We start from the raw sequence: 25,362 nt of genomic DNA, 5'->3' as shown, positions 1-25,362 counted from the left end.
AAAAAGAATTGTTAATCCACAAACCGTTGTCATTAATTACCAAAACACGAATTAGGGGCCTAGATGCTTTCACCGGGTTTGGCAAGCAGTGAGTCTTATCCGGTGCTTTGGAGTGAAAATTTATAGGTGCGTCTATTCACCCCCTCTAGGTGACATCACTATCCTTTCAATGATAAGCACCTATAATTTGTGATTTGAATACAATTACCATGATGTATAGTATTCCTAAAAAGTGAACTACAAATTACATGCATTTGCTTATGAGCTGTAATAATTGATATCTGACACAAAAGGCCAGCCTCGTAGGTGCTTATCAGGTAGGGCATGCATCAATGCATGAGTTCATTTACAAGGTTATGACTTTCCATAAGATGAAAAAAATAATGATGTTGTTTTGAAGAATCTATGTTGTTTGGAAGAACTTTGGACGTTATCATATGTTGTACTAGGAAGGACCAATTGTCTTTAATACAAGGATTATATGGATACATACACACCACCATCATATAAGCTAACTTTTTATTGAAGGTATAATAGCTAGGTGGAACTAATAAAGAACTTCATATTTTCTTCGTGTAAATAAGCTTTTGAAATTTGTAAGGAGTTATTAATAGGCAAGCTGAGCCAAACCCATTATTTCTAACAATTATACCTTGTGGGAAGTCACACATTTTAAGTCTAGTCTTGCTTGGAATTGTCTAATTGACCGAGCTATGATCATAAAGAATCTAAGAAAAGATATTGGAGATGCAATCTAGTTGATATTGTCTATTTCGTGGTATAAGGAATCTATTGATCATTAGTTATTCTATTGCCTACATACTAGGTACAATAATGTGCACAACAGCCATTTGATTTTTGTGACTCACATATACATCATGTTCCTTCTATAGCTATTAATGGTTTGGCGCTGTTGGAGATGGGCTTCGCGCATCCATAGATGGTCAGGTGTACTCATTGGCTTCAATCTGTGCCAAGTATCTTTACGAGCTCAACTTACAATGGGCCTGTCATCTTGCCATGGCCATGCGGATGTTTCCGTGCTGGAACGTGTTTCATGAGTAGGTGGTTCCGTAGTTGGCCCCACTACAACATCCCACAACCAATAAGCAAAAGAAAAATAATATTTTGTTGGCGTATATAGAGAAATGATTGTATACAATAGAGAAAAATTATATGCTTATTTGTATTTATTTCAAACAATACTAGATATACATATTATCTTCATTGTCATAAATATGTTCTTTTCACACATCTATAGAGAGAAGACAGTCGTCATTATATAAATATTGTTGTTTCCTTCTCCATCTCTCAATCCATCTAGCTATGCCTTTCTCCGGTACTCGCAATGGAGACGATGTCATCAAGAAGATTCAGTTCATGACCAAATCCATCATGTTGCAAAATATCAAAAGGAAGTAGAACAAGATCATTGGTGGAGGTAGCAGCAGATGCATGTGCTAGGTCTTCATCCATCATGATGTCCTCCCAAAATCTTGCCAACAAGGAATCATCAGCCATGTCAATTTCATCCCAATTGATATTGTTGTTTTTTCCCTTGCTCATATTAGTGGTAGCAATTACTTCTGCATCTAATTTTCCATGCACAATATTTTGATGATTGCTAATATCACTTTCTTCTCCCTGATCTTATTTTTGACCATCATCGACACTGATATTAGATTTTTGATCAATGGTATTAGTGGCACCATTTACTCCGTAAACATGTGAGGTATTTTTGATATGTGCGAAATCCTGTCTTCTATGCTTCAACTCAGCAATACCAGTAGAAATATGGGCACCACTATTAGTCAATGGTGAAGGGGATGATAATTGGAAAGAAATTTGATGAGCACAAGGATAATGTAATGTTACACCTCCATCTTGAGCATTAACATTACTAGTGTTAGGATTACTGACAAAACATGTATTAGTAACTGTGCTCATGTTGTTGTTATTTTGGATATTGGCTAGTGCTTCTGGAGGTACCTGTAAAGAAGTCATTGCACCAAAAGTAGCAACAATGTTGTTGCCAAAGAACTCTAGCCCCCTAGTGGTGCAGGTCACAGGTGGTATCATTTCACTCATAATGGATGTTGGTGTGACTGTGGTTGTTGCCGTCAAGAGGTGTTCTTGTGGTGGAAGCAGCACAGGTATAGGCATCTGATAAATATTTGTTGCTGCCAAATGAGGAGGAATGTGAACAGTAGGAGAATGATCAGTTGATTGAGGAATAAATTGTTTTGTTGAGTATTGATCAAAATGAGGTTGGCTGGATGTTGATGGTTGGTTTGTAAACTTGATGTGGAAGGACTTTTTAGTGACCTTGGATGAGAAGTAGAGTAGCGCTCCTCGTGATGTGTGTGTAGAACATCATTTAGAAAATCATAGGAATCGATGGACAAAATGGACTCAGCAATATCAGAGTCTAGTATGATGCTACGTTGATGGGATTTCGCACGCATCCAAGCACGGAAGGAAAGTTCCTGTACAAAGATCTCACATGCCTTTGTCAAGAAGGATGGCGTGTCGAATGTCATCATCATTTTACCCTTCTCAGCACAGATAACCTTTCTAAGATGGGTCATGGGGATTGTGCGCTCACCGAAGTCCTTAATAGCTTCAATTTCATGTTGTTTCTTCCTCCAAAACTCCTCTACCATTTGTTGCTCAGAGAATGATATTGGAGTCCTTGTTGATGTACAGATGTTAACAAGGTGATTCATTTCTTTCTTCTTTGACCTTAATTGATGCACCTAGATAATGAAACAATCATATAGTTATTACTTATTCTTGATACTGTAATACAAAAACAAACTATCAATCGAACCAACAACTTACTCCTTAAACTCCATTTTTAAGAAAAATAGATAAATTTTAAAAAACGCACGATAATATCTCAAGCTTCAACATATAAGATACCTAGAAACAAACCCATATAAAAACTACCTTTGATAATAAAAATAGGGCATATGATGTGCCTTAGCTGATTAGATATATGGAAGCACTAAATACTAATACTCTGAAGGCACTATTGGTGATTGATGAGGATGGGCACCAACTACAATGGTTTTTATAGGAAACCAGGGGGTCACCCTTTGTTGAAAAAAAACTTGAAAATGGAAAGGTTGTTACGTGTTGATTGATTTCTTATTGTTTTTGCTATTCCGTTCCACCATTTATCAATGCTTTAACGATATCCATGCGCCTTTGCTTTATATCCTATAGCTATAATCTATTTGTCGTTTACCATCTTCTTATGTTTATATGTTGATGGTTGCTTTGATAAAGGAGTATCCAACAACTTTTTGGTTCTTCTGGATATTACTTGTGTACTTATGTATGACAACTATGATGATATAGTGGGTGAGGAATATGTTACTAGCGGTTTGAATGCATGATTTGAGGGGAAATCAAGTTTCGCGGGAGCTTTAGAAACTCCCAAAAGTTATCTTTTTTATTTGGCACTATTACCCATGGATGTCAGTTTGTGGTGCGGATGTGTACTTTTTTTATCATTTTCTTTATCTTTTTCGGTCATTTAAGGTGTAAAGGAGATTACCTTTTCCTTAACTGGCACTACTACATTGGATGTCCGTTTGTGGTGTATTTTTATATCATTTGCTTTAACTTTTCTAGTCATTGGTGATGTAAATATACTTTATAAAAGGTTACCTTTTTAATGATTGGCACTAGTACTCATGAATGTCAATTTGTGGTGTAAAGCTATAGTATACTTTTGTGTCATTTGCTTTATCCTTTCCAATCATTTGAGGTGTAAAGGTACATTTTAAAATGTTACCTTTTTCTTGATTGGCACTACCATAGTGGATCTTTGTTTGTGGTATAAAAGTATACTTTTATGCCATTCGCTTTATCTTTTTGTATTATTGGAGGTCTAAAGGTATATTTGGCACCAATAGATGCCAACTTGTAGTGTAAATATGTGTTTTCCAATTAATTTTTTTATCTCCTACTAGGTCATGCATGCATTTCACATGCATCTTCTGCTTTATGTTGTTGATTCATGGTTATTGTAGTGATGATGTAATTCCTTTTCTTCTTATTTTAGATATGTATGCCAAGGAGAGTATGTCATGCAGGACATGCAAAAAAAAGCATCCATAACTTCCATGATGACAGCCTTTACTTTGTGAATTGGAGACACATTATCATCTTTTGTACTCCCTAAAATTAAAGTTGAAAGTATATATACAACTTTGATTCAAACCTACAAGTAATGATATGTTTCTAAAAGTTATTAAAGTAAAAGGTAAAGTGCATGCTTCCTTGCAAAATATAAATATTAAAAATCATCTTCATGACTAAGATGGCATAGAAATGTCCCTTTGATGCACGGCATGATGAATCCACGTGTAATAGATACATAGTTTCCATTTGAGACATACATGGCCTGTATAGAATCCAATTAATGAGAGGAGTCAGAAGGTAGTTGCTGCTTGTTGGTTGAATTGTACCTTCTGATTCTTCATAAGATAATAAAGGACTTCATCGTTTGGTTGCACTCTGGCTCCTTATGAAAGATGAATTGAAATAGAAGTTGTAGAAGGGACCAATTTTTTCGATTATAAGGATAACACGCATACCACTTCTCCACAAAATTGCAAGTGCATCCAAAATGAATCCATAGAAAGCACTTGCAATTCTTTAAACCATGCACACCAGATTCAATATCTTAGTGGATGGAACCAAACCTCATTCCAACACCATCCCCACAAAGATTTACCTCATTCATTATGTTCTGACGAAAAAATAAATTATGGTCAAACAAGCTAGAAAATAGAAATAATCAAATAGTGTAAAAGGGATCAACAAACTTATTACCTCTTCTTATGGTTGACAAAAGTTACCAGCAACTTGAAATTGTCGATTCGGTGTCTGATTGTAACTAATCGCACCTATGTCTATCCATGATGGAAGGGTGTTAGGAATGATTTGCCGAAGTAAAGAAAGACAAAGAGGGAGAGGATGGACTGATAAGTCCTAACACCAGTTGCTGGGTCACCTTATATAGAGTTCTTGCATGAGATCATCACCCCTTTTTAAGGTAGTCCGTCATGACATGTCAACAATGCGGTCCTTTAGTTTCCACAAGTTAATAGGCCATATCTTTTCTTTAATTTTTTCACATTCATGCATGCTATACTATATTTTGTCAACAAATGAAGCATGAACCAGATTGAGCCCATCCTATTTTTTCCTATGCCTAGTAGACCACATAGGTGTCTTAGCAAGACCTAGGGAGTATTTCACTTATCATGAACCTATTGGGCCTTGACAAAAAAAATTCTTTTCCCAAATTAATATCATCTTAGGCAACGTCAATCTTTTGGCCGAATGCATTGATCCCTAGGCTAATTAAACATACCGTATAATATATAGTAGTTAGCGGCCACAAGGAGATCTGCCTCGTCAACCCTCTGACCGCGGACCGGCTACCTTTTTTGGCCAACGCTTGAGGGACGAATGACTGGGATCACCGCCACCGCATCGTCTCCGGTTACGGCTAGCTGTCCTAATGGTACGATTTCGATCTGAAACTGTCGGATGAAGATTATTCTTGCCCTCGATTCCGGGCATACTTCATGCTCCCATGGCATGAAAAATTAATGGCGGCGTGTATCATCAGATCTCAACACTTGCCGCTGGTGCGCCGCCGCCTATTACCACGGCCACATCGTCTGCGTCAACTTGGCAAATTGTCACGTCCTCCGGCCGGACTTGGAGCCAATCGGTCAATACTATATTGCTAGTTAGGTCCTATTTTGGTCTTAAAGTGCTAAATTTTATCCCCGTCATGTTAAAGTGAATTTTATCATTTAGAAGTATTAAATAAAATATATTTACAAAACTTTTTGCACAGATAGATGCTAATTCACGAGAGGAATTTAATAAGATTAATTAATCCATAATTTGCAATAGTGATGTTACAATAACCGTCTGCTAATTATGGATTAATATATATTATTAGATTCGTCCCGCGAATTAGACTACAAATTCTGCAATTAGTTTTGTAATTAGATTTTATTTAATAAATGACAGGATTCTTTTTATATAACTGAGCCCTCCGAAAAAAAAAACACCCCGGACCTGGGAAGTGCGAGCAGCGCTGCCGGCCGAGCCCGGCAAGGTACGCCGGTGTAGTACCTCTGGGAGTCTCACCGGCGGGCAGCTGCTGGCCAGCGTTCTCCAGGAGACCTGCAGCGGAACCGGCGACGACAGGCCGAGCAGCGGCCTGTCGGTGTCCCTGCACGAGCTGCGCCTGAAAGCTGGTCAGAACGACGGCGAGGAGCGGGGACACGAATTTGACGTAAAAGCGTCCTAGAGTGGCACAACACAACAACGACAAGGCAACGTCATTCAAAGGTCCAGGACTGAGCTGCCATTTTGGCGAATCCGAGAGTGACCTAATCCCAGATCGATCCCTTGTCGGTCCCTGCCTCCCTGAACTCCCTCGAGAGGCCGAACACCTCCCAGGCTCCCACGGTTCCACGTCCACCGCTGCGGCGAGGAGCCCCGGCAAGGCGGCGGCGGCGGAGCATGGCGTCGTTCATTGCAGCGGAAATGGTAATACGCCTCCATTACTCCATCTTTTATCTTCTTTTCTGTTTTGGTTTGGGAACGGTTCCATTTCTCCATCGATGAGGCATGCCAATCTTAGTACAGATGGCAGCAGCATCAACGAGATTTGTTGGATTTTACCAGATAGTAATATTTATTTAGCCAGATTAAATAGTTTTATTGAGGATATCACCAGTAGCAGGTTGCCCAATGCACAGCAGTAGAACACATGCTTTGTAAAAGCTAGGTGCATTGTGTGGGCATTCATAACTCAGATCTGTACTTTTAATTGACAAATAAGTAGAAACTTTGCAGATTACAAACTACATTGCTGCAAGCTAGCACTAACCATCACACTTCTGACGGCCAACATGTCAGGAGAGCAAAGGTTATCTTAGATGAATGAACTCCTTTCCCTCTAGAAGCGTTGCCACGTTGGTTTTGAACAGTCTTTTGTATTCTTATCTAGGTGTAGGTGTGCAACCTCCAGTGAAGTTTCGGACAAAGGTATGGTGTCAGGAAAAAACTGTGAGCACCATCTGTCATACAAGAAGTTTGCAAAGCAAATTTCAACACAAGTTTCTATTCATAGGGAAATTTTCCATTTGAGAAAAGTCAAAGTTCCAGCCCTACGCATACAAATTTGCGTTCTGAAGTCTGATGATTCAGCAATAGAGTACTACAAATAGCTACTGTAAATGCAATGGGGGCTGTCCTGTCTACATCTGGTCTGGATTGATGCTTAACTCTGATTTTTCTTTCAGAAAAGTCAACTCTGAAGTTTCTGCGAACATACTGCATCTAGTTCAGTCACCATCATCACAACTAACCATTAAGAAAGTTGCAGACTGAACATGTATTGTTGCTCCAAGTACCCAGACAGTGCACCCTGTGGCATGTATCTGATACTGAATTTTGGGCCCCGGTTCATGGGAGTCACAGTGAGAAGCTACTACCATGAAGCCAGCCAAGTAGGCAAATAGGTGGAGATTCTATCTGTATATGATACCAGAGTGTCTGTAACAATTTCCTCATCAAACTATGAGGTTGATTCCTACCTCCGTGTTGTTAGTTCAGCACAAGCAGATCTCTCCTTAGAAATCTCCCCTCACATACACACAAACTCTATGGCTGCTGGTGCTGCAATCTTGTTCGCCGGGAAGTTGGCAGGGACCTCGGTGGCAAATGCAACCATCTCCTTCTGGATCAGCAAAGCTTTCACCTGCCTGACTGATTACTGCAAGGCTGAAGGCTTGGAAGATGTCAAGGGCAGGGTACTGAAGTCGATGAAGAAGGTCCAGGTTGTGTTCGATGTCGTCGACCCTGAATGCATCAAGAAACAAAGTTCCGCCCTTGATGTGTGGTTGTGGCAGTTCAGAGACGCAGTTGAAGAGGCAGAGGATGTGATAGATGAGCTTAACTACTACGAACTTAGAGAGAAGGCGAAGGATCATAAGGTCAGTGACTGGGGCTCCTCTTCTGCTAAACTGAAGCATAAGTTTGTCAAATCTGTTAAGCATGTTGATGTTATGGATAAGACTTTGAAGGAATTTACTCACCGTGGTATACTCAAGAGGCTGAGGAAAGCTTTGGAGGGACTAGAAAAGGCAGCTACCGAAATTGTGGCTATTCTCACAGTCACACAACAATTGAAGGACATCCCTTCTGGTAGTCAGAAGCAGCTGAATTTGATGAACAACGACTATGACACTGGTTCAACATTGACTGAACCTTACTTTGTTGGACGAGAAGAGGAGAGACAAACAATAGTTCGATGGCTGACCAGGACACCAGTGGAAGCTTCTGAAATTGTGAGGAGTACTCACCATGTTCCTATTCTGTCAGTAGTTGGTCATGGTGGAATGGGTAAGACTACATTGGCTCAATATGTATGTGAAGAGGAGGTGGTTGTAAAGAATTTCAAGGTTATATGGGTCCGTGTATCGACTAGATTCAGTGCAACTTCAGTGACAAGTAAAATCCTGGAATCTGTCACAGGGGTAAAACCTTGTGCAGATGGTTTAGAGGCGCTTCAGCAGCAACTCAAGCAGGAACTCAGGTCTGTAAATTTTTCCTTATTTTGGATGATGTTTGGGAAGATAAGCAAAAAAAGGAATGGGAAAGTATATTTGCTTCCCTGAGGAAAGCAGAGAGTGGGAGCAAAATTTTAGTAACAACCAGAATGAAATCAGTAGCAGATATGGCTGCTAATGCTATGGGGGTTGAAATAGAATACCTGGAATTAGAAGGACTGCAGGAAGATGAAAATCTTAAACTATTCAATCATCATGTCTATTCTGGTAGGAATCCACAAGATTTTGTAGATTTAAAGTTCATAGGTAAAGAACTTGCAAAGCAACTGGGAGGATGTCCCTTGGTAACTAAGGTTGTCAGCGGATATTTGCAGTGTAATATGAGTTTTCAGTGCTGGAATAGTTTCTTACAAGATGGTCTGGAACATTTTAAAGGAAGTGAAGATGAGGTTATGGAAACTCTCAGATTAAGCTATTACTGCCTACCAGCAGAAGTTCAAATTTGCTTTCGATATTGCAGTATATTTCCACAGGACTATGAATTTAAAAAGAAAGATTTAGTGCTCATGTGGATGGGCTCAGGATTGATCTCACAAGATGGAAACAAACCGAGAAGGATTGAGGATATTGGGGAACAGATCTTGGCTGAGTTAACTAGAAAGTCGTTCTTTGAAATGAAATTGAAGGTAGTTCAATATAGTCAGAGAAAAGAAGAATATTACACAATGCATGACCTGATGCATGAACTAGCAAAATATGTATCTGCTGGCGAATGCACAACAATAATTGATCCTAGCATGTTGAAGACTGAGGATGATACAATTCGACACTTGCGTATTGCTTGCATTGACAAATTGTCTACTGAAGAGATCAAGAAAATCACACGTTTTAAGAATCTGCGCACTATTATTATTGATGGTCCAGGTTTGATTGATAAGGATATGTTACGTGCGGTTGAGTATTCTATAGAAAAATCAAAATCTTTACGTCTCCTGCGATCAAATATGGAGAACACATTTCATCTGCCTAAACTTGCTGGTTTAAAGCACCTTCGTTATGTCTATCTGCATAGGATATCACTCGAAGGAATGCGTGGCCTTGTTAAACTTTATCACTTACTGCTAGTTGATTGTTTAAATGACTCGAGGGAAGAACCGAGACAAGTGATGTATTTCGGGAACATTGGTCATCTGCGATATGTAAATTATGGTGCAGGCAGAATTGGCGAGTTTCCAATTGGAAGACTCACTTCTCTTCAGGAGCTGCACAACTACTGTGTACAAGGAAATAAAGGTAACAAAATAAGTGCTATCAAGAACTTGAGGACTCTCCGTGAACTGCAAGTTTTCGGCCTTGAGAATGTTGAAAGTCTTGAAGAAGCTGATAATGCCAAGCTAAGTGAAAAACAATATCTCGACTCTCTATCTCTCATGTGGGCAGCACGTGCTAATGCGGAAAATGGGAAAGACGACTTGATTCTTGATCACCTTGAGCCACATGCTAACATTAGAAACTTGAAAATTTCTGGTTATTGTGGCACAAGACTTCCTATTTGGATTGAAAACCTCCGTGTCAAGAACTTGGTGTCACTTGAGTTAGCGAGATGTATCTATTGGGAACAGTTGCCTTCACTTGGAGAATTAGAATGCCTTAAGAAACTTTGGTTAGAGTGCCTTCCTAGCCTCCAACAGATTGGTCAATCATCTCAGCTGTCCAACATTAGTTGTATTGGTTCATACCTTCCTCCACATCTTGACACACTAATAGTAAGACTCTGCAAAGAACTGAAGCAGTTACCCATCCTACCACCCAGCTTGGTTCACATGGAAATAAGTAAGGTTGGGCTGACCAAATTCCCAAGGATAGGCAACCTACATGGTGCAAGCATTGAAACCAGGCCATCTAAATTGCAGTTTGTCCATGTTGAAGAATGCGAAAGATTGACCTTACTTGAAGAAAGTCTTCTGTTGCAGATACACTACATCAGAACTATCCGTTCCTTATGCATCAGCGACTGTAAAGAACTGGAGTCTGCACCCCTGTTTGGTGAAATGAGTGACCTTAGAGAGCTCAATATCATAAATTGTCCAAAGCTGAGGGCAACAAGTGAAATTAAAGGCATGATCCTGTCGCCATCTCTTAAAAATCTTATAATCAAGCAGTCTGCTGATCTAGGGCATTTGCTGATGAAGTCTCTACATGGTCTCGCTAACCTTTCTGAGCTGCAACTAGAAAACTGCCCAGGCCTGCGATCCCTGCCGTCAGCTGATGTGTGCAAGAGTCTCAAGTCATTAAAGTTCTTGGAGATAATTGGGTGTGAGAATCTCTCTTCATTTGGTGGACTCGGTTCCCTTCGATCCCTCATTTCACTAAAGATTAGTTCCTGCAGTAATCTCGCAGCCCTTCATGAATCTGATAATGATGGTGATGCTGCTGCTGCTGATGAGAACGATGATGATGTTATAGAAGAGGAGAATTTGGTGGTGCCTGTCAGTTCCTTGGACATCGACTACCTTGAAGTTGATGTCCCTTCCGTATTGAACATCGAACCTCTCAGTAGTCTGTGCCACACCAAAGGATTGGTAATTGGAGGTGGGCCACAGATGGAGAGCTTGCCAGAGCAATGGCTTCTTCAGAACCGCAAAGAACTCCAGTCACTGAAGGTGTTAAGTGCCAGCTCCTTGGAGTCTCTGCCGCCACGTATGCGAGACCTGAGAGCACTCAACTTCTTGTTGCTATCAGGGGCTGGGAAACTCCGATCACTTCCAGACCTGCCCTCCTCCCTGCAGTGGCTCCATGTCATGGGCTGCTGTCCAGAGTTGGAGATACAGATTAGAGTGAAGGACAGCCCTGAATGGACTAAGATCTCCCACATTCCCAAGGTGCATATAGCCGCTGTCAAGCCGGTCCAGTCTCGTCCTCACGTTTTTCATGGTACATATGCATCTCTCTGATCCCCATAAACAATTTCTCTGCTCGCGAATGCTATGAGTTTCTCAAATAAGTTTATCCCTGTACCAACTCCATTTCACCAGTATTTTTTTCATTTCAGTTCCGATTGTTTTCTAATCAAATTCTCCATTAGAGAAATTCAAAAGGCCTGCTATTTACCTTTGTTTAAAAATGTTATCTAAGACTTGACTCTCTTTCCGAAGCATGAATAAACTCTTAGATAACAATTTTGCATCTGTAATACTCTATAAATTGTATGTCAGGATAATGTTTTGTGTATAAATTTTCTTCCTCTATAACCCCAAGCTAGTTTCGAGGGGGAAAAAACAAGAACACCAGGTAGATGTAAGCTTCTTTCATTCTTTGTATTAAGAAGAAAGCATGCAATCAATGCAAATTTAAATTAGAGAGCACTGGGAACCTAGATGGTGGGTTTGCACATACCCACGCTGCCACCAACTGTTGCTCATAATATATTTCCTAGACTGCAGTGTTTACCTTCAGTACTTGGTTCTCGTTGATTATTTAATTTATCCAGTTTGTTCAACAATATATTTTTTTACGCAAATTTAATTTGTTCCACAATGCTACTACTATAAATCTAATGACCGAAGATAATAACTTTTTGTAGGCGGCTATTACTTCATGTACGGCAAAGAATGCAGCGAAGAGACTATATATGGAAAAGCTAACCAATAATCATTTAAGCATAAGCTACTGTCTTTACTGCATTCTTGTAGGACAGCTCTGATAATAATTTAAACCCTTCAGTGTATTCGACACCAATGGTGTCATGTCCAAGTTTTGGGGTCAGATCTTTAGTTGAATAATTGTTAGATTATGTAATGCACAGGACTCTTGCAAACCTTCTCTTATGTAAGACTTGGACTTCTCCTCCTTATATGATATGGTAGTGCTCCTACCGTTTTTTCAAAAAGGAAGAAGAAGAACATGTCAGTCAAGGAATGCATGCGCAGAACTCCTCAACTGCTCCTATACGCAAGTGCAATGCAAACTAATTAACAGTTCACCTGAGTGTTTTTTTTAAGGGAGTTCACCTGACTGTAGAAATCAGGAGTACCACGTCACGTTTGTCTTGACGTGTACGGGATGGACACACTTATAAGCCTCAACTATACTATTATTGTCAAATAGATTTTTTTCTCAGAAACCAATCTATCGACCGCCACCGGATCCCATCATGCTCGCAACGACGACGCACGCCGGCGAATCCCAGTGGTCGGAGCTCCCGCCGGACCTTCTCCGCGACATCTCTGGCCGTCTCCACGCCACGGTCGACTTCGTCCGCTTCCACGCCGTCTGCCGGCCGTGGCGCGAGACGGTCGTCGTCGATGGTGCGCCGAAGAACTTCCTGCCGTGGCTCCTGGCGCCGTCCGACGCCCACGTCGCAAGCGCCGACCTAGCGGACCAGCGCTGCCGCTGCGTCTTCTCCAGGACGAGCTGCCGCGCGCCGGGCATCTGCATCCGGGACAGGAGGGTCGCGTGCGCCGACGGCACGGCGGCGTGGTTGGTCGGCGGCAACAACGAGCCCTGCCTCGTCAACCCTCTGACCGCCGCCCACCTGCCTTCCCCCCTCAGGTGCACGCCGCGACGCAGGATGCCAGATCGCACCCACCGCGTCGTCTCCGGCGACGGCACCATCCTCGTGTACGACTTCACGCCGCATCCACCAGGCCGCAGAGCTGATTATGGTTTTGTTCGCGAAGATTTCGAGGGCGCCATTCTGTGCCCCGAGAAGGATTGCCCCGATCACGAGCCATGGATGGGTGTATCACGTGATCTCGGAACCGACCGCTGCTGCGCCGCCGTCTACAACCACGGCGACGTCGTCTGCTCGGACCTGGCAAACTGCTACATCCTCTGGCAGACCGTGGATCGGTACACTAGTACTGGCCTCCATTATCGAATAACTACGACAATGCACGCAGCGCTGCCGGATTAGCCCGGCAAGATACGCCGGTGCAGCTACCTCCTGGAGTCTCGCGGTGGTGGCGAGCTCCTGCTGGCCAGCGTTCTTCAAGAGGCCTGCGGCGGCGGTCGGCTGGCCTGCGATCTGTCGGTGTCGCTGCACGCTCTGGAACGGGAAGGAGGCGAGGAGCCGCTGGTGGAGTGGACGAGGAGGGACGATGGCACGAGCATGCTCGGTGACGACGTCCTGTTCCTGGGTTTCCCGGGCAGCTTCGCCGTGGAAGCCGCGCGGTTCGGCGGCGAGGTGAGCGGCGGCACCGCCTACTTCGTCATGGACAACGACTCAGGCGGGCAGACGGAGGAGCCATGCAGGGTGTACAGGTACAGCTTCCACGACGGCGCGGCGACGCTGGTGGAGACGCTGCCGCCCGGATGGCACGACGCGAGGTGCATGTGGTTCCTACCCGATCCCCAGATATCTCCGATCCGGCGGGGAGGTCCGGCGACCAGCAGCGGCAGCTCCCGGCGGGGATCTGTCCCCGAAGGTGGATAACTCCGGGCTGCGAGAGATGTTCAGCAAGCACGGGAAGGTGGCCGGCCGGCGCAAGGGTCGCGTTCGACAAGCTAGAAGGGGCGATCGCGAGGGTTGGGGTTCGTGACCATGGCGACGCAGGAGGGATTCGACAACGCCATGGCTGCTCTCAACGCCGTGGAGGCACTTCAAATTGCTTTCCCATGTTGCTGATTCTTCCGACGATTTTCAGTTATTTATTTCACACGTTGACCGGATCGATAATGCTGTGAGGGTTCTGATGAATTTAACAGGAATTCCATTACTCATCCCTGCAATACTGATACCAGTTATATATAGTGATCTATTATACTGCACTTGGTGATTTGCTTGTTCACTTGGTGATTTTCAAAATATAATACTTTGTTTTTCCATCGAGTAGCAGCAACCTCATCAATCATCATTCATTCCCGTGTAGGCCATGAGAGGCGGATATTAAGGTCCCGTTTGAATATTATGGACTAAACTTTAATCCTCTCTTTCGACACCGATTTGATGGACTAAATAAAGACTAATTGCATAAGTTGTGGCTAATTGTCGAGACAAACCTATTGATGATAATTAGCCCATGATTAGCATATGTTTATTATAGCACAATATTGCCAAATCATAGTCTAATTAGGCTCAATACATTTATCTCGCAAATTAGTCTCAATTTATGCAATTGTACCATTCTATTTTATCTTCTCCGTGTATCTAAGCTACTTTTCAAAATAGAAAAAAATTCAAAGCTGACTAATCTTTCTTGAATTGACGCGATGTGCTGCTTCTTCACCTGTCATGTCCTTCAACTCATCTCTTTCCCTTTTTCACTGCACATTAATTACCAATCTTTGTTAGTTCAGTTATTTAGGTAAACTTACTAAGGTCTTGCATAGCCAAGCCTGCTTCCTTTGTTGTGGAGGGACGTGATGACATATTGTTGTGGATTGGTAACACGGGATTTTATTTTGCTTTGCTTCTGATTCGATGTCATGCTTTGCCAGAAGGTAGATCCCGAATTCTAGATATGTGGCTAGAATAATATATTTAACTCATCAACAGAATGTAGTCGTTCTGCGTTATGACCTGCAACCTTGGTTAAGGGACCTATGAACCTGATGCTAATTTTTGAATTTGCGAAAATCTGTTTATCACTCCTAATGTAATTTATGCAATGAACCGTTCAGTGATGAGAGCTGAATTAACCTTCTCTATTACTAGAAAAACATTCACGCCTACCCGAGAGCAAACTTTCCGGGACAAAAAAGAGTGCGAGCAGAGAAAGGAAGGGAGGCATAGACGAGCTGTGTTAAGCATCTCTGCTCCATGTGATGCGTCAAGATGAGCAGATGCAGGTAGTAGATGGACCTGTACTCGAGCAAGCAGCTCTCACCTAAACTTCCGATGGCTAACACGGCAGTGCACCGTCTGCTGCTGGAAGCGGAGCACCGCCCGGCGGCCGGGCACGGCCAACATCTGAACGTAACGACGATGACGAGTGATCAAACCCTCCTCTGTTTCTCCTCAGACGGCGGAGCTCCACGGCCGCCGGCAGCCAACTCAAAGGCTGAGCAAAAGAATCTTCTTTCTTTTCCCCTCTTACTTTCTAGATGCTTCTCCTTGCTATGGCGGCAGCCCGAACGAAGAGAAAGGATGGTCTCGGCGGTCAGGAACCGAGGACGGCGGCGGTGGACGCGTGGGAAGAGGAGGCTTCAACCCCAACCAAAACCAGGGGCATATATGTAAAATGTAGGGTTCTATGTGCAAATATTCGGATCGCATCTATGAATCGCGATCCAAAATAGGGGTCTAATTGTAAAATATAGGGGGTAATTTGAAAAATATTGGGATCGCAATTATTCTCTGCGATCCAAATTAGGGGGTATTTTGTAAATATGACAATCAATTCCCGGCGTCCTTCTGCCAACATTCCCCGCCGCCCTCACGGCAGCCGGCGAGGTCGGCGCTGCTGCTGGAGACCCTCCGCTCTCCGCGCCGCCAGACAACACCCAACTGTGTCGCATATTTCCCAGGCCATCCTCCAGTCGAGGCGGCTCTTGGCCGGCGGCTAATAGCCCCAATCGGAGATGGCATCGGAGATTCCCAAACACACCACCAGTCCGCCGCCGCCGCCACGGCGGCGGGGAGGCGATCAAAGCCCTGCGCGGCGGAGAGCCGCGTGGCTGGGCCGAAGGCAGATGTGGACCTGGCGCACGGGTCCATTCCACCTCGTCTCGGGCTCGACGATGCGATGCGGGCGCCGCGCGATTTCCAGGTACTTTTTTTTCTCGAAGTGACGGAGCGATTTTCAGATATAGCTAGCAACAATGCGCCGTTGTTGTACTGTGAGAAAGCGACTGATGAGGGTGTTTACATGGGTTCCAAGGATATGCGGAGACGCTATCTGCTACGCATGTCTTGATTGCAACAAAGCTTTTTTCATGTTGTAATTGCTATGACAAATAGCCAAGTTGCGCATTAGAAATGGTACCAGCGTATACTCTGATTATTGACCTTACTATTTCTCGGCATACTGAAATTAGGTGGAACACTCCTGTCAGAGTCAAGCAGTGCAGGATTAGGTGTCCACTTGTTTCTCGATAAGTGCTAGCAAACATTTCCTCATCTGGCAGATGAGTTCTGAACCCAGATTTTGAATGTGGATTGTGGACTTCTGAGTCGTCATCCTAGCCTCAAGTCATCTACACTCTGGCGCTCTATATGAGATGGACTGACGCCTTTGCTGGTCAACTTGAGTAGGCCTTAATAAAAGGACAAGTTGATACAGAATAATGACATTGCTCTATTGCTTCAAGCTCGTTTGTTGATACAGAATAAGGGCACCTACTGCCACCCCAAGAGTCTCCAAATAGCTGCTTCTCCCCCTTTTGGAAAAGTTACCACACTCATTTGTTCTTCACTAACCCCTCAGAGCAATATGGCTCCTGCCGGTCCACTGGTGTTCGCAGGGAAATCGGTGGCAAGTTCTGTCATCAAGGAGGTTGTCACCAAGGCCTTCAAGTACCTCCATGGATACTTCAGTGCTGAAAATATGGAGGAGATGAAGAACAAGATAGAGGAACGGATGCCGCAGATCCAAGCGGTGCTTGATGTTGTCAGCCCAGATCACATCAAAGACCAAAGTGAAGCACTGGATCGGTGGTTCTGGAAGCTAAGGGATGCCGTTGAGGAAGCTGAGGATGCTATTGATGAGCTCGAGTACTATGAGCTTGAAGAGAAGGCCAAGGATCGCAAGGTTAGTGACTGGGGTTCCCCATTTACTAAGGTGAAGCATAAAGTTGTCAAATCCATAAAGTCTGTAAGCGTCGTGGATAACACCTTGAAACAATTTACTCACGGTGACTCACTTAAGAGACTGAAAAAGGCTATGGAGGGTTTGGATAAGGCATCTGCAAGTACAATGAACTTTCTGGAAGTTGTAACATGCCTCAAGGGAGCTACTTCTGGCAGTCCAAAGCAGGAAGATTTAATGAACAATGACCGCCAGACAGGTTCAACATCCGCTGTAATGAAACTTTTTGGGAGAGAAAAAGAGAAGAAATGTATACTTGAATGGCTGACCAAGGAGACATCAGTTGAAGAAGATGAAATTGTGATGAGCGCTAAGCATATTCCCATCCTTTCTCTAGTTGGTCATGGAGGTATGGGGAAGACTACTTTGGTTCAGAGCATATATGAAGAAGGCGATGTTGTTAAGGATTTTGAAATAATATGGGTTACTGTATCTACTAACTTTGATGCAACATCAGTGACAAGGAAAATACTAGAGTCTTTAAACAGGAAAACACCTAAGGCTGGTAGTTTGGAAGCGCTACAGCAACTTCTAAAAGATAATCTGAAGTCCCGTAAATTTTTACTTACTTTGGATGATGTGTGGGAAGAAGAGAAAAGAAATGAGTGGGAAAAGCTATTTGCAGCTCTGAGAACAGGGAAGAGTGGGAGCAAAATTCTATTGACAACCAGAATGGCATCAGTTGCAGCTGTGGCTGCGTACGTTATGGGAGTTGGAAGAGAGTGCTTGACACTAGAAGGACTTCAAGAAGATGAAAACTTTGATCTTTTTCATCACTGTGTGTTTGCTGGACTGAACTCACAAAGTTACGGGCACTTGAAATTGACTGGAGAGCAAATTGCAAGGAAACTAGGAGGATGTCCCTTGGTAACGAAGGTTGTCGGTGGGCATTTGAGAGGAAATATGACTATTGAGTTCTGGGATAGATTCTTACATGTCGGTTTACAAGATTTTAAAGGAAATGCTGATGATGTCATGAAAGTGCTCAGACTAAGTTACTACAACTTACCAATGGAGCTTCAAATTTGCTTCCGATACTGCAGCATATTTCCACATGGCTATAAGTTCACAAAGAAAGAATTAGTGCTAATGTGGATAGGTTCAGGGTTGATCTCGACTGCTGGAAATGAAAGGAGAAGGCTGGAGGACATTGGAGAATATTGCTTGTTTCAACTGAGTAGAAAATCATTGTTTGATCAGAAATGTAGAATAGATAGAACTTCACTTATTAATCCTAGAATAGAAGAATATTATGTCATGCATGACTTGATGCATGAATTGGCAGAGTATGTGTCTTCTGGTGAATGCAAAAGAATAACTTCTCTTGCCAGGATTGAAGATGTAAAGGATACAGTTCGGCACTTGTGGATAGATAAAATTAACAGTTCATATGTTGAGGAGGTCAAGAAAGTTGCAAATTTTAAGAATCTGCGCACACTGATCATCGGAGAGGATATTTTTCTGTCTGTCTACCAAGATATGAAATGCGCAATTAGCAGTGCTATCCAGAATTCAAGAGCATTGCGGCTACTACACCTAAAATGTTTTGATCGATTTGATTTTCCTAGGATGGCAGGTAACTTAAAACACCTGCGCTACATCTCCCTCAGTCAAATATCACTAGAGAGCATACATGGGGTTTTGAAGCTTTATCACTTGGTGGTACTTCGTGGTTACTGTGATTTGCAGTTAAATATAAATCATGTGAGAGATTTGGCAAACCTAGATGGGCTGCGATATTTATACTTCAGTGCAGGTGGACTTAATGAGGTCCCCGTGAACAGACTCACTTCTCTACAAGAGCTGAATAAGTACAAGGTACAAGGAAGTGATGGCAATAAAATAAGTGCCATTGGGAACTTAAGGGATCTGCGTGAACTAAATGTGCAAGGACTTGAGAACATTGATAACAATGTGGCTGAGAAAGCAAAGTTGAAGGAAAAAGAATATCTCTTTTCATTATCTCTGGGGTGGTCAGCATCTAATGGAACACAAAACAGGAAAGATGATTTGGTGCTTGATCAGCTTGAACCAAATGCTAACATCAGCAAATTGTGTATTGATGGATATGAGGGTCTCAGAACCCCGTTTTGGCTAGAAAACCTTTCTACCAAAAAGTTAGTATCACTCACATTGAGAAATTGCATAAATTTGGAACATCTCCCCTCTCTCATAGAGTTAGTACTGCTAAAACATCTTAAACTGTATTGTCTTCCTAAGCTACAGCAGATTGGTCAGTATTCTCATATGTTCAGTAGCAGTTGCATGGAGTTCTTTTTACCCACAAGTCTTGATACGCTAGTGGTAACAGGATGCCGAGGACTAAAGAGATTACCTATTCTACCTCCTAGCTTGGCATATCTGTACATAGGGGGTGTTGGGCTAACCAAACTCCCGATGATAGGCAAGCTATGCAATGACAGCACTCAGACCATGTCATCCAAGTGGTTGGACATCAGTATCGTAAATTGCCCATGTTTAACATCCCTTGAAAACAGCCTTTTAGATCAAAAGCAGCACTTGAGGGCGTTTCGTGACGTAAACATCAGCAACTGCGTACATGTGGAGACTGTGCCTTTAACATTTGAACAAATGAACGGACTTAGAAAACTCTGTATCGAAGATTGTCCAAAGTTGAGGATGCCGAGAGACGCCAGAAACAAGCTCTTGCCATCATCACTTGGGTGTCTGCATATGTGTGATTCTGGGGATCTGGAACTTCCGATACTTGGGTCAATGCAACAACTCACCAATCTGTCTTTCATGGACCTTAGGTTTTGCTCAAACTTGGTATCCCTACCCTCAGTAGACGTGTTTCAGAGTCTCAAGTCACTCAGATCCATTAGGATATGCAGGTGTGAGAATTTGTCATCTTTGGGTGGGCTTGGATCCGCTCCGTCCCTGTCCTGGTTACGTATCATCGGCTGTAGTTGCCTTGCAGAGGCTAGGTCATCTGCAATGCCAGGTGCATCTGCTTCCGAAGATGACAGTCTGGTTGTTAGCAGAAACTCCCTGCAAATCGACAGACTTGAAATTGATGTCCCCTCTTTGCTGCTTGTGGAGCCTCTTAAGAGTCTATGCCAGACCCAAAAACTATATATTGAAGATGCATCAAAGACGGAGAGGTTACCTGAGCAATGGCTGCTGCAGAACCACTCATCCATCCAATACCTAATGATTCACAAAGCCGAGTCCTTGGAGTCGCTCCCACTGAGCATGCAAGATCTGTCCTCTCTTGAGCAATTAAACCTATTTGGTGCAGGACAACTCCGTTCACTTCCAAATTTCCCCTCCTCCCTTCAATACCTTGGTATCGATGAATGTGATTCAGAGCTGGAGGAAAAAAGTAGAGAGAATGGAAACCCTGAATGGAACAAGATTTCCCACATCCCCCGAGTGCGAATAGGTATCTCCATCATTCCTGTCCCATCCGTATCTGATTTTAAATGTTCATGCATCCGTCGAGTTCATTGCTTTTATTTAAAGCTTACTGATCGATCTTAGTTAATCGAGCATTCTTGTCGAATCAGTCAATTCACTGTCATGGCTTTGTTGTTTGTACTCCAAGTCCTAATTGATACTGCTTTGTTCCTGTTGATGATCACTAATTATGTACTACAAATCTATGACAGGAAATTCATACTTCATCTTAGGCAAGGAATGCAGCAAGAAAACTTACAAAACACTACGGTATGAACAATTATTTGAAGATAATTAATGTTATCCTCCTTTTTGCTCTGAATGTCGGTCCATTAATAATCTAGATACAGTTCATTTTCTTGATGTCTTCTGTATGCTTTGGTTTTACAAATAGGAAATAGCTCTAAGAAGTTTGTTATAGGTTCACGGAAAATGTTGTATACTCTACCAGTCAAAATTTATTGGTTTTTCTTGTCCCCAAAGATTTACTTCTGCTAATTGCTAAAAAAAATAGGATGGTTGGAACTGTTTATATCTTTTTGAATATCTCTGGAGTGAACCTAGTTTCAGCTTTCCTAGTTTTCCCTTTAAGGTGAACTATAAGAACTACATATGGATATGTTTGTAAAGACCCTATGCAGTGATATCTAATACCATGCAGTTGTTGTGATTAGTGTTTCCATACATATCAATCTTTCACTTAATAATTCTGTTTAGGACAGGTTAACAAATTCCATAGATCCCGATAAATATTATGCAAAGCATTACAGTAATAACATTTCCCTTGGTGATCTTCAAATGATAATATCGATACGCTGTTTTTTTCTGTTCAGTAGTAGCAATCTTGTCATTCATCCACATTGGGTTATGAGAAGGTATTGAATACCTAGATTCTCTGAAATGTGTATTTTCTTTACTTTCGGGGACACAGATCGTACACTCTGTTATTTTTTTCCACAGCAAGCACACTACAGAAGTACAGCTATCTTCAGTTTCCAGCTTCCATTGTGTATATTTGTTAAAGAAAAATGAACACTCCCAACTTCTTGCTGCTATGAACTTTTTTGTTAAAAAAGATAACTTCCAGTAAAATAAAAAAATTTCTGTGATCAGGTATAAGGACTACAATGCACTTGTTTCCTGGGTGAACCAACCAGAAGACGATGGAAATGGAGTCGAGTCAGTGTTGCACTGGTGGCAGAAACCACGCTGTCTGGGAAGAATTACTTCATAGCCTAATTTTGCATGATGGAACAAATGTTTGGGAAAATGCTTCAGCACTCTGAAATTTAATTAATAAACAATCCTAATCTTGCGTTCTCAGGGTAGTGTATATGGGCCATTGAACTGTAATTAATAAACAAGCCTATGACATGATGCAGTCATTCTGAGTTATGGCTAATGGAACTAAGGAAGAGTATATCCAAGCCTGCTTACTTTGTTGTGGATTGGTAACACGGGATCTTATTTTGCTTCTGACATGATGCCATGCTTTGCCAGAAGGTAGATCCTGAATTCTAGATATGTGGCTAGAATATGTTTAACTCATCAATAGAATGCAGTCATTCTGAGTTATGGCTAGCAACACTGGCAATATGATGCCATCATTTCGAATATGATGCCATTCGAAATGAAGCATCGACCTATGAACCTGAGGCTAATTTTTGAATTTGCGAAAATTTGTTTATCACTCTTAATGTAATTTATGCAATGCACCGTTCGGTGATGGGAGCTTATTTAACCTTCCGCTATGGTAAAAAAAATACCTTCACGTCTACCCGATGGCAAACCTTCCGGGAAAAAACAGTAAAATGTAAAAAAAAACAAAAAAAAACGTTGCAGGATCCCAGCAGCCTGTGCCGCGTGGATCGTCTGTTATAAAAAAAAACCGCTGATCGTCTGTTATAAAAAAAAAACGCTGATCGTCTCGACTTCCCGGCGGATCGGAGCTAGCTGCAGGATTTCAAAGATCGCTCACGTACGGATCGAGCTCCCTGCGGCGGCGACAGAACCAGGCTCCGCCGAGGCTGGGAGGCTGCGACATCTGTGCAAAGAGGGACGAATTTGAAAACACCGAGATGGGGGGTTTTCTGTAAATATTCGGATCGCGACTACTAATAGAGATCCAATCTAGGGGGTTAATTGAAAATATTTGGATCGCGACTATTAATCTCAATCCAAATTAGGGAACTTTATGTAACAATGGAGGGGTAATTCGCAAAACCTTCCCCCTCCCTCCGCCGCTGGCCTCCCCCGCATCCACTTGCTCCGGATGGAGAACACCTTTATCTCCTCGCTCCCTCAAGGTCTTCAGGGCTTCCCCGGCCTCGGCGGAGGGCACCAGAGACGCACTGGACGAAACGCAGCCGAGGCCGCCCTACCGCGTAGCGCGGAGACGAGCGTCGCAACCGACGTATGCATCATTCGGAAGCTTGGATCCCTCCCTGGCTACGCCGCGCTCTACGGTTGCTCCTGCCTGCTGGTCGATTCCCGTTAGAATGTTGAACATTGCACAGGAGATGAGAAATGCTTAGGATATATTCCTCTGTTTTTCTGTTCACATGCTGCTCGATCAAAAGATTGAAGCTCAAGTTCAATAGCAAAGGCTTCATGATATGCTCATATGCAGAGTATTCTTACTAGCAGTCAAGTACTTTCGCACTCCCTAATATGAGAACCGTCCAATTTAACACCATTTTAGACGAATCGCCGGTCGTTATAATTAAGAGGAGAGCTAACACGCGCTCGCGCTTCGGCGTGCCACGTGTTAACCCACATCTAAATCACGACGACCAACACGACATTCACCCAAAATGAGGCTAAATCCGGTAGTCCCGGTATGTGCTCCACCATATGCCCAAGATCATGCATATACACATACCGTTCACAACCAGTATTTCGCCATTGTACCACAAAGAGTAATTTTAAATAGCAAGTCCAAATTTGATATTAAGGTTCAACACAAGTTACAAGCCTTGGGCTCACAATTCAAATTAAAAGGGACATGAATCATGAAGTTTAGTGTGACATGATAATTCTCCAAAAGACGAGTACGCAGCGGAAAAATAAAGCGCGCAACGAGACGGAGCCTTGCTCAAGGACGCCGTCGACACCACAATAACCTACTCCTCGCCCGCACCGGGATCGGCAGAGTAGAAGTGGCCAAAAACAATTTCCGGCTCACCTGCAACTTAGTTAAGAAATATAGCAACATGAGTACAAAGGTACTCGCATAAGGGCTCACAAGAAAGCTTTAGGGTTAAATTGTTAGCATAAGCATGAACTTCCTAACCAAAACCTATTCTAGCAATCCTAGCATTTTTATTATCTTGCCCAACCCACCATAAAATTTTAGTTAAATATTGACCAACCATAAGAGGTGACATGAGCATCATACACCACGTGCGACCAAGACCGATACAACTACGAAGAATTCGTCGAAACTTGAGCTTGCTCATAACCGAGAGCGTGGCAATTCGAATTGATTCATTAACCTTGCAAGGGTGTACAACTTTACCCACACGACACAAGGACCATGCGACTCGCCCAACCGATCACGTTGGGTGAGGGGGTACTCGCATCAACCATTCCCGACGAGTTATAACCGTTGAACATCACGCCTAACTTGCGCGGAGAGTAACCTAGGTCCACCGGGGACACCCCTAAGCCTCTCTACAAAGCCCCACGGCCACGCATCTAGGACCGTGCATCAACGATTAAAACTAGAGGGTATTCGGCTTATCCACCCCATGAATGGATATGTGGTAGTACGATAAGTGCTCAATTTCCAAGGTCATCCACGGACGGTCCTTAATCGGTTCAAGCGGACTAAGCCTCCGAGACTCCTTTCTCTAGGCCCTACCTTCCGCTCGAACCCAAAACCACACTTCCAACTAGACCGATCCGACCCAACATTCCGACACCGGACAACACGTTTAAGATAACACAAAGTGGGTGAAACAAGTGATCCTATTCCAATTTTCCCTACAAGATATGCACCAACCCTAGACACGACTAAGCATTTAGTTAAATGAGTTGCAAGTGACTACGTGTGCCAAGGGCATGGATAAACAAATCAAGAGAGGGCATTGCATGAAAGTAGGACCGACGATGCAATAGATAAATAAGATTAACAGGGAATATAACAAACTTTAGTTTGACATTTTTAGAGCTCCATAAAATAAGATTAACAATTAACTTGGTTTAACAAGAATAAACTACAACTTAAAATACAGGACTCTAACATGCATAAAATTAATATATCTAAGCAGAACTACTACAGAGGATTCAAACAAAACAAATTTCACAATTTTTAGAGCCCTAGAACAATTTCTACACATTTTACAATCTTGCAGCACATATAAACAAAACACAACAGCCCTAAAAGGGCTAGGGCCACCCGGGCCAGCACCCAGCGGGCGCCGACAGGTGGGCCCGCGGGGACCGGGGCCGAGTCAAGGCCAGCCGCGGCCTTGACCTGCCGCGGACGCGGCCAGGGCGCGCCGTGGCGCGGCCCGCACGCGAACGCGCGCGCGGGCGCGACGTCGCGGCGGCCGGCACGGGGCCGCGGCCCACGGGCG

The 25,362-nt window shown here is 43.1% G+C and overlaps 3 protein-coding genes and 1 pseudogene across 4 annotated transcripts; 3 read left to right on the top strand and 1 right to left on the bottom strand.

Annotated features, from left to right (window-relative positions):
- Window positions 1-1,305: 1,305 nt before the first annotated feature.
- LOC112884513 (nuclear transcription factor Y subunit gamma-like) lies at window positions 1,306-2,726 on the bottom strand. Its single transcript, XM_025949921.1, has 3 exons — window positions 2,326-2,726; window positions 1,990-2,050; window positions 1,306-1,644 (listed from the first exon to the last, which is right to left on the bottom strand). The coding sequence occupies exons 1-3, from the start codon at window positions 2,724-2,726 to the stop codon at window positions 1,321-1,323; spliced, it is 786 nt and encodes a 261-aa protein (XP_025805706.1). The 3' UTR covers window positions 1,306-1,320.
- A 3,550-nt stretch (window positions 2,727-6,276) lies between these two features.
- Window positions 6,277-12,511, top strand: LOC112887923 (annotated as a pseudogene).
- Window position 12,512: 1 nt separating this feature from the next.
- LOC112884507 lies at window positions 12,513-14,311 on the top strand. Its single transcript, XM_025949915.1, has 2 exons — window positions 12,513-13,431; window positions 13,531-14,311. Exons 1-2 carry the CDS (start codon window positions 12,769-12,771, stop codon window positions 14,047-14,049), a joined length of 1,182 nt encoding a protein of 393 aa, XP_025805700.1. The 5' UTR covers window positions 12,513-12,768; the 3' UTR covers window positions 14,050-14,311.
- Window positions 14,312-15,971: 1,660 nt separating this feature from the next.
- On the top strand, window positions 15,972-22,263 carry LOC112886634 (putative disease resistance protein RGA4). Of its 2 annotated transcripts, none has more exons than XR_003227410.1 (3): window positions 15,972-16,324; window positions 20,995-21,052; window positions 21,896-22,263. XR_003227410.1 is itself a non-coding variant. In XM_025952590.1 (3 exons), exons 1-3 carry the CDS (start codon window positions 16,988-16,990, stop codon window positions 22,014-22,016), a joined length of 3,960 nt encoding a protein of 1,319 aa, XP_025808375.1. In that variant the 5' UTR covers window positions 16,633-16,987; the 3' UTR covers window positions 22,017-22,263. The 2 variants fall into 2 exon arrangements, 1 of the variants encoding a protein (XP_025808375.1); XM_025952590.1 differs by lacking the exon at window positions 15,972-16,324 and adding an exon at window positions 16,633-20,768.
- The last annotated feature ends 3,099 nt before the right edge of the window (window positions 22,264-25,362 follow it).

The sequence above is a fragment of the Panicum hallii genome, chromosome 3, assembly GCF_002211085.1.
Source record: "Panicum hallii strain FIL2 chromosome 3, PHallii_v3.1, whole genome shotgun sequence".
In the NCBI taxonomy this organism is placed as follows: domain Eukaryota; kingdom Viridiplantae; phylum Streptophyta; class Magnoliopsida; order Poales; family Poaceae; genus Panicum; species Panicum hallii.
The sequence above is the reverse complement of the archived record's forward strand: the minus strand, read 5'-3'. Positions and strand labels throughout refer to the sequence as shown.

Coding starts and splice junctions, on each gene's coding strand:
- LOC112884507 (XM_025949915.1), top strand. CDS start 12,769: ATGCTCGCAACGACGACGCACGCCGGCGAATCCCAGTGGTCGGAGCTC. Junction 13,432..13,530: donor ACGTCGTCTGCTCGGACCTG/GCAAACTGCTAC, acceptor CTGCCGGATTAG/CCCGGCAAGATACGCCGGTG.
- LOC112886634 (XM_025952590.1), top strand. CDS start 16,988: ATGGCTCCTGCCGGTCCACTGGTGTTCGCAGGGAAATCGGTGGCAAGT. Junction 20,769..20,994: donor CATCCCCCGAGTGCGAATAG/GTATCTCCATCA, acceptor AATCTATGACAG/GAAATTCATACTTCATCTTA. Junction 21,053..21,895: donor AAAACTTACAAAACACTACG/GTATGAACAATT, acceptor TTCTGTGATCAG/GTATAAGGACTACAATGCAC.
- LOC112884513 (XM_025949921.1), bottom strand. CDS start 2,726: ATGAATCACCTTGTTAACATCTGTACATCAACAAGGACTCCAATATCA. Junction 2,051..2,325: donor TACTCTACTTCTCATCCAAG/GTCACTAAAAAG, acceptor CTGCACCACTAG/GGGGCTAGAGTTCTTTGGCA. Junction 1,645..1,989: donor GTGCAATGACTTCTTTACAG/GTACCTCCAGAA, acceptor AAATAAGATCAG/GGAGAAGAAAGTGATATTAG.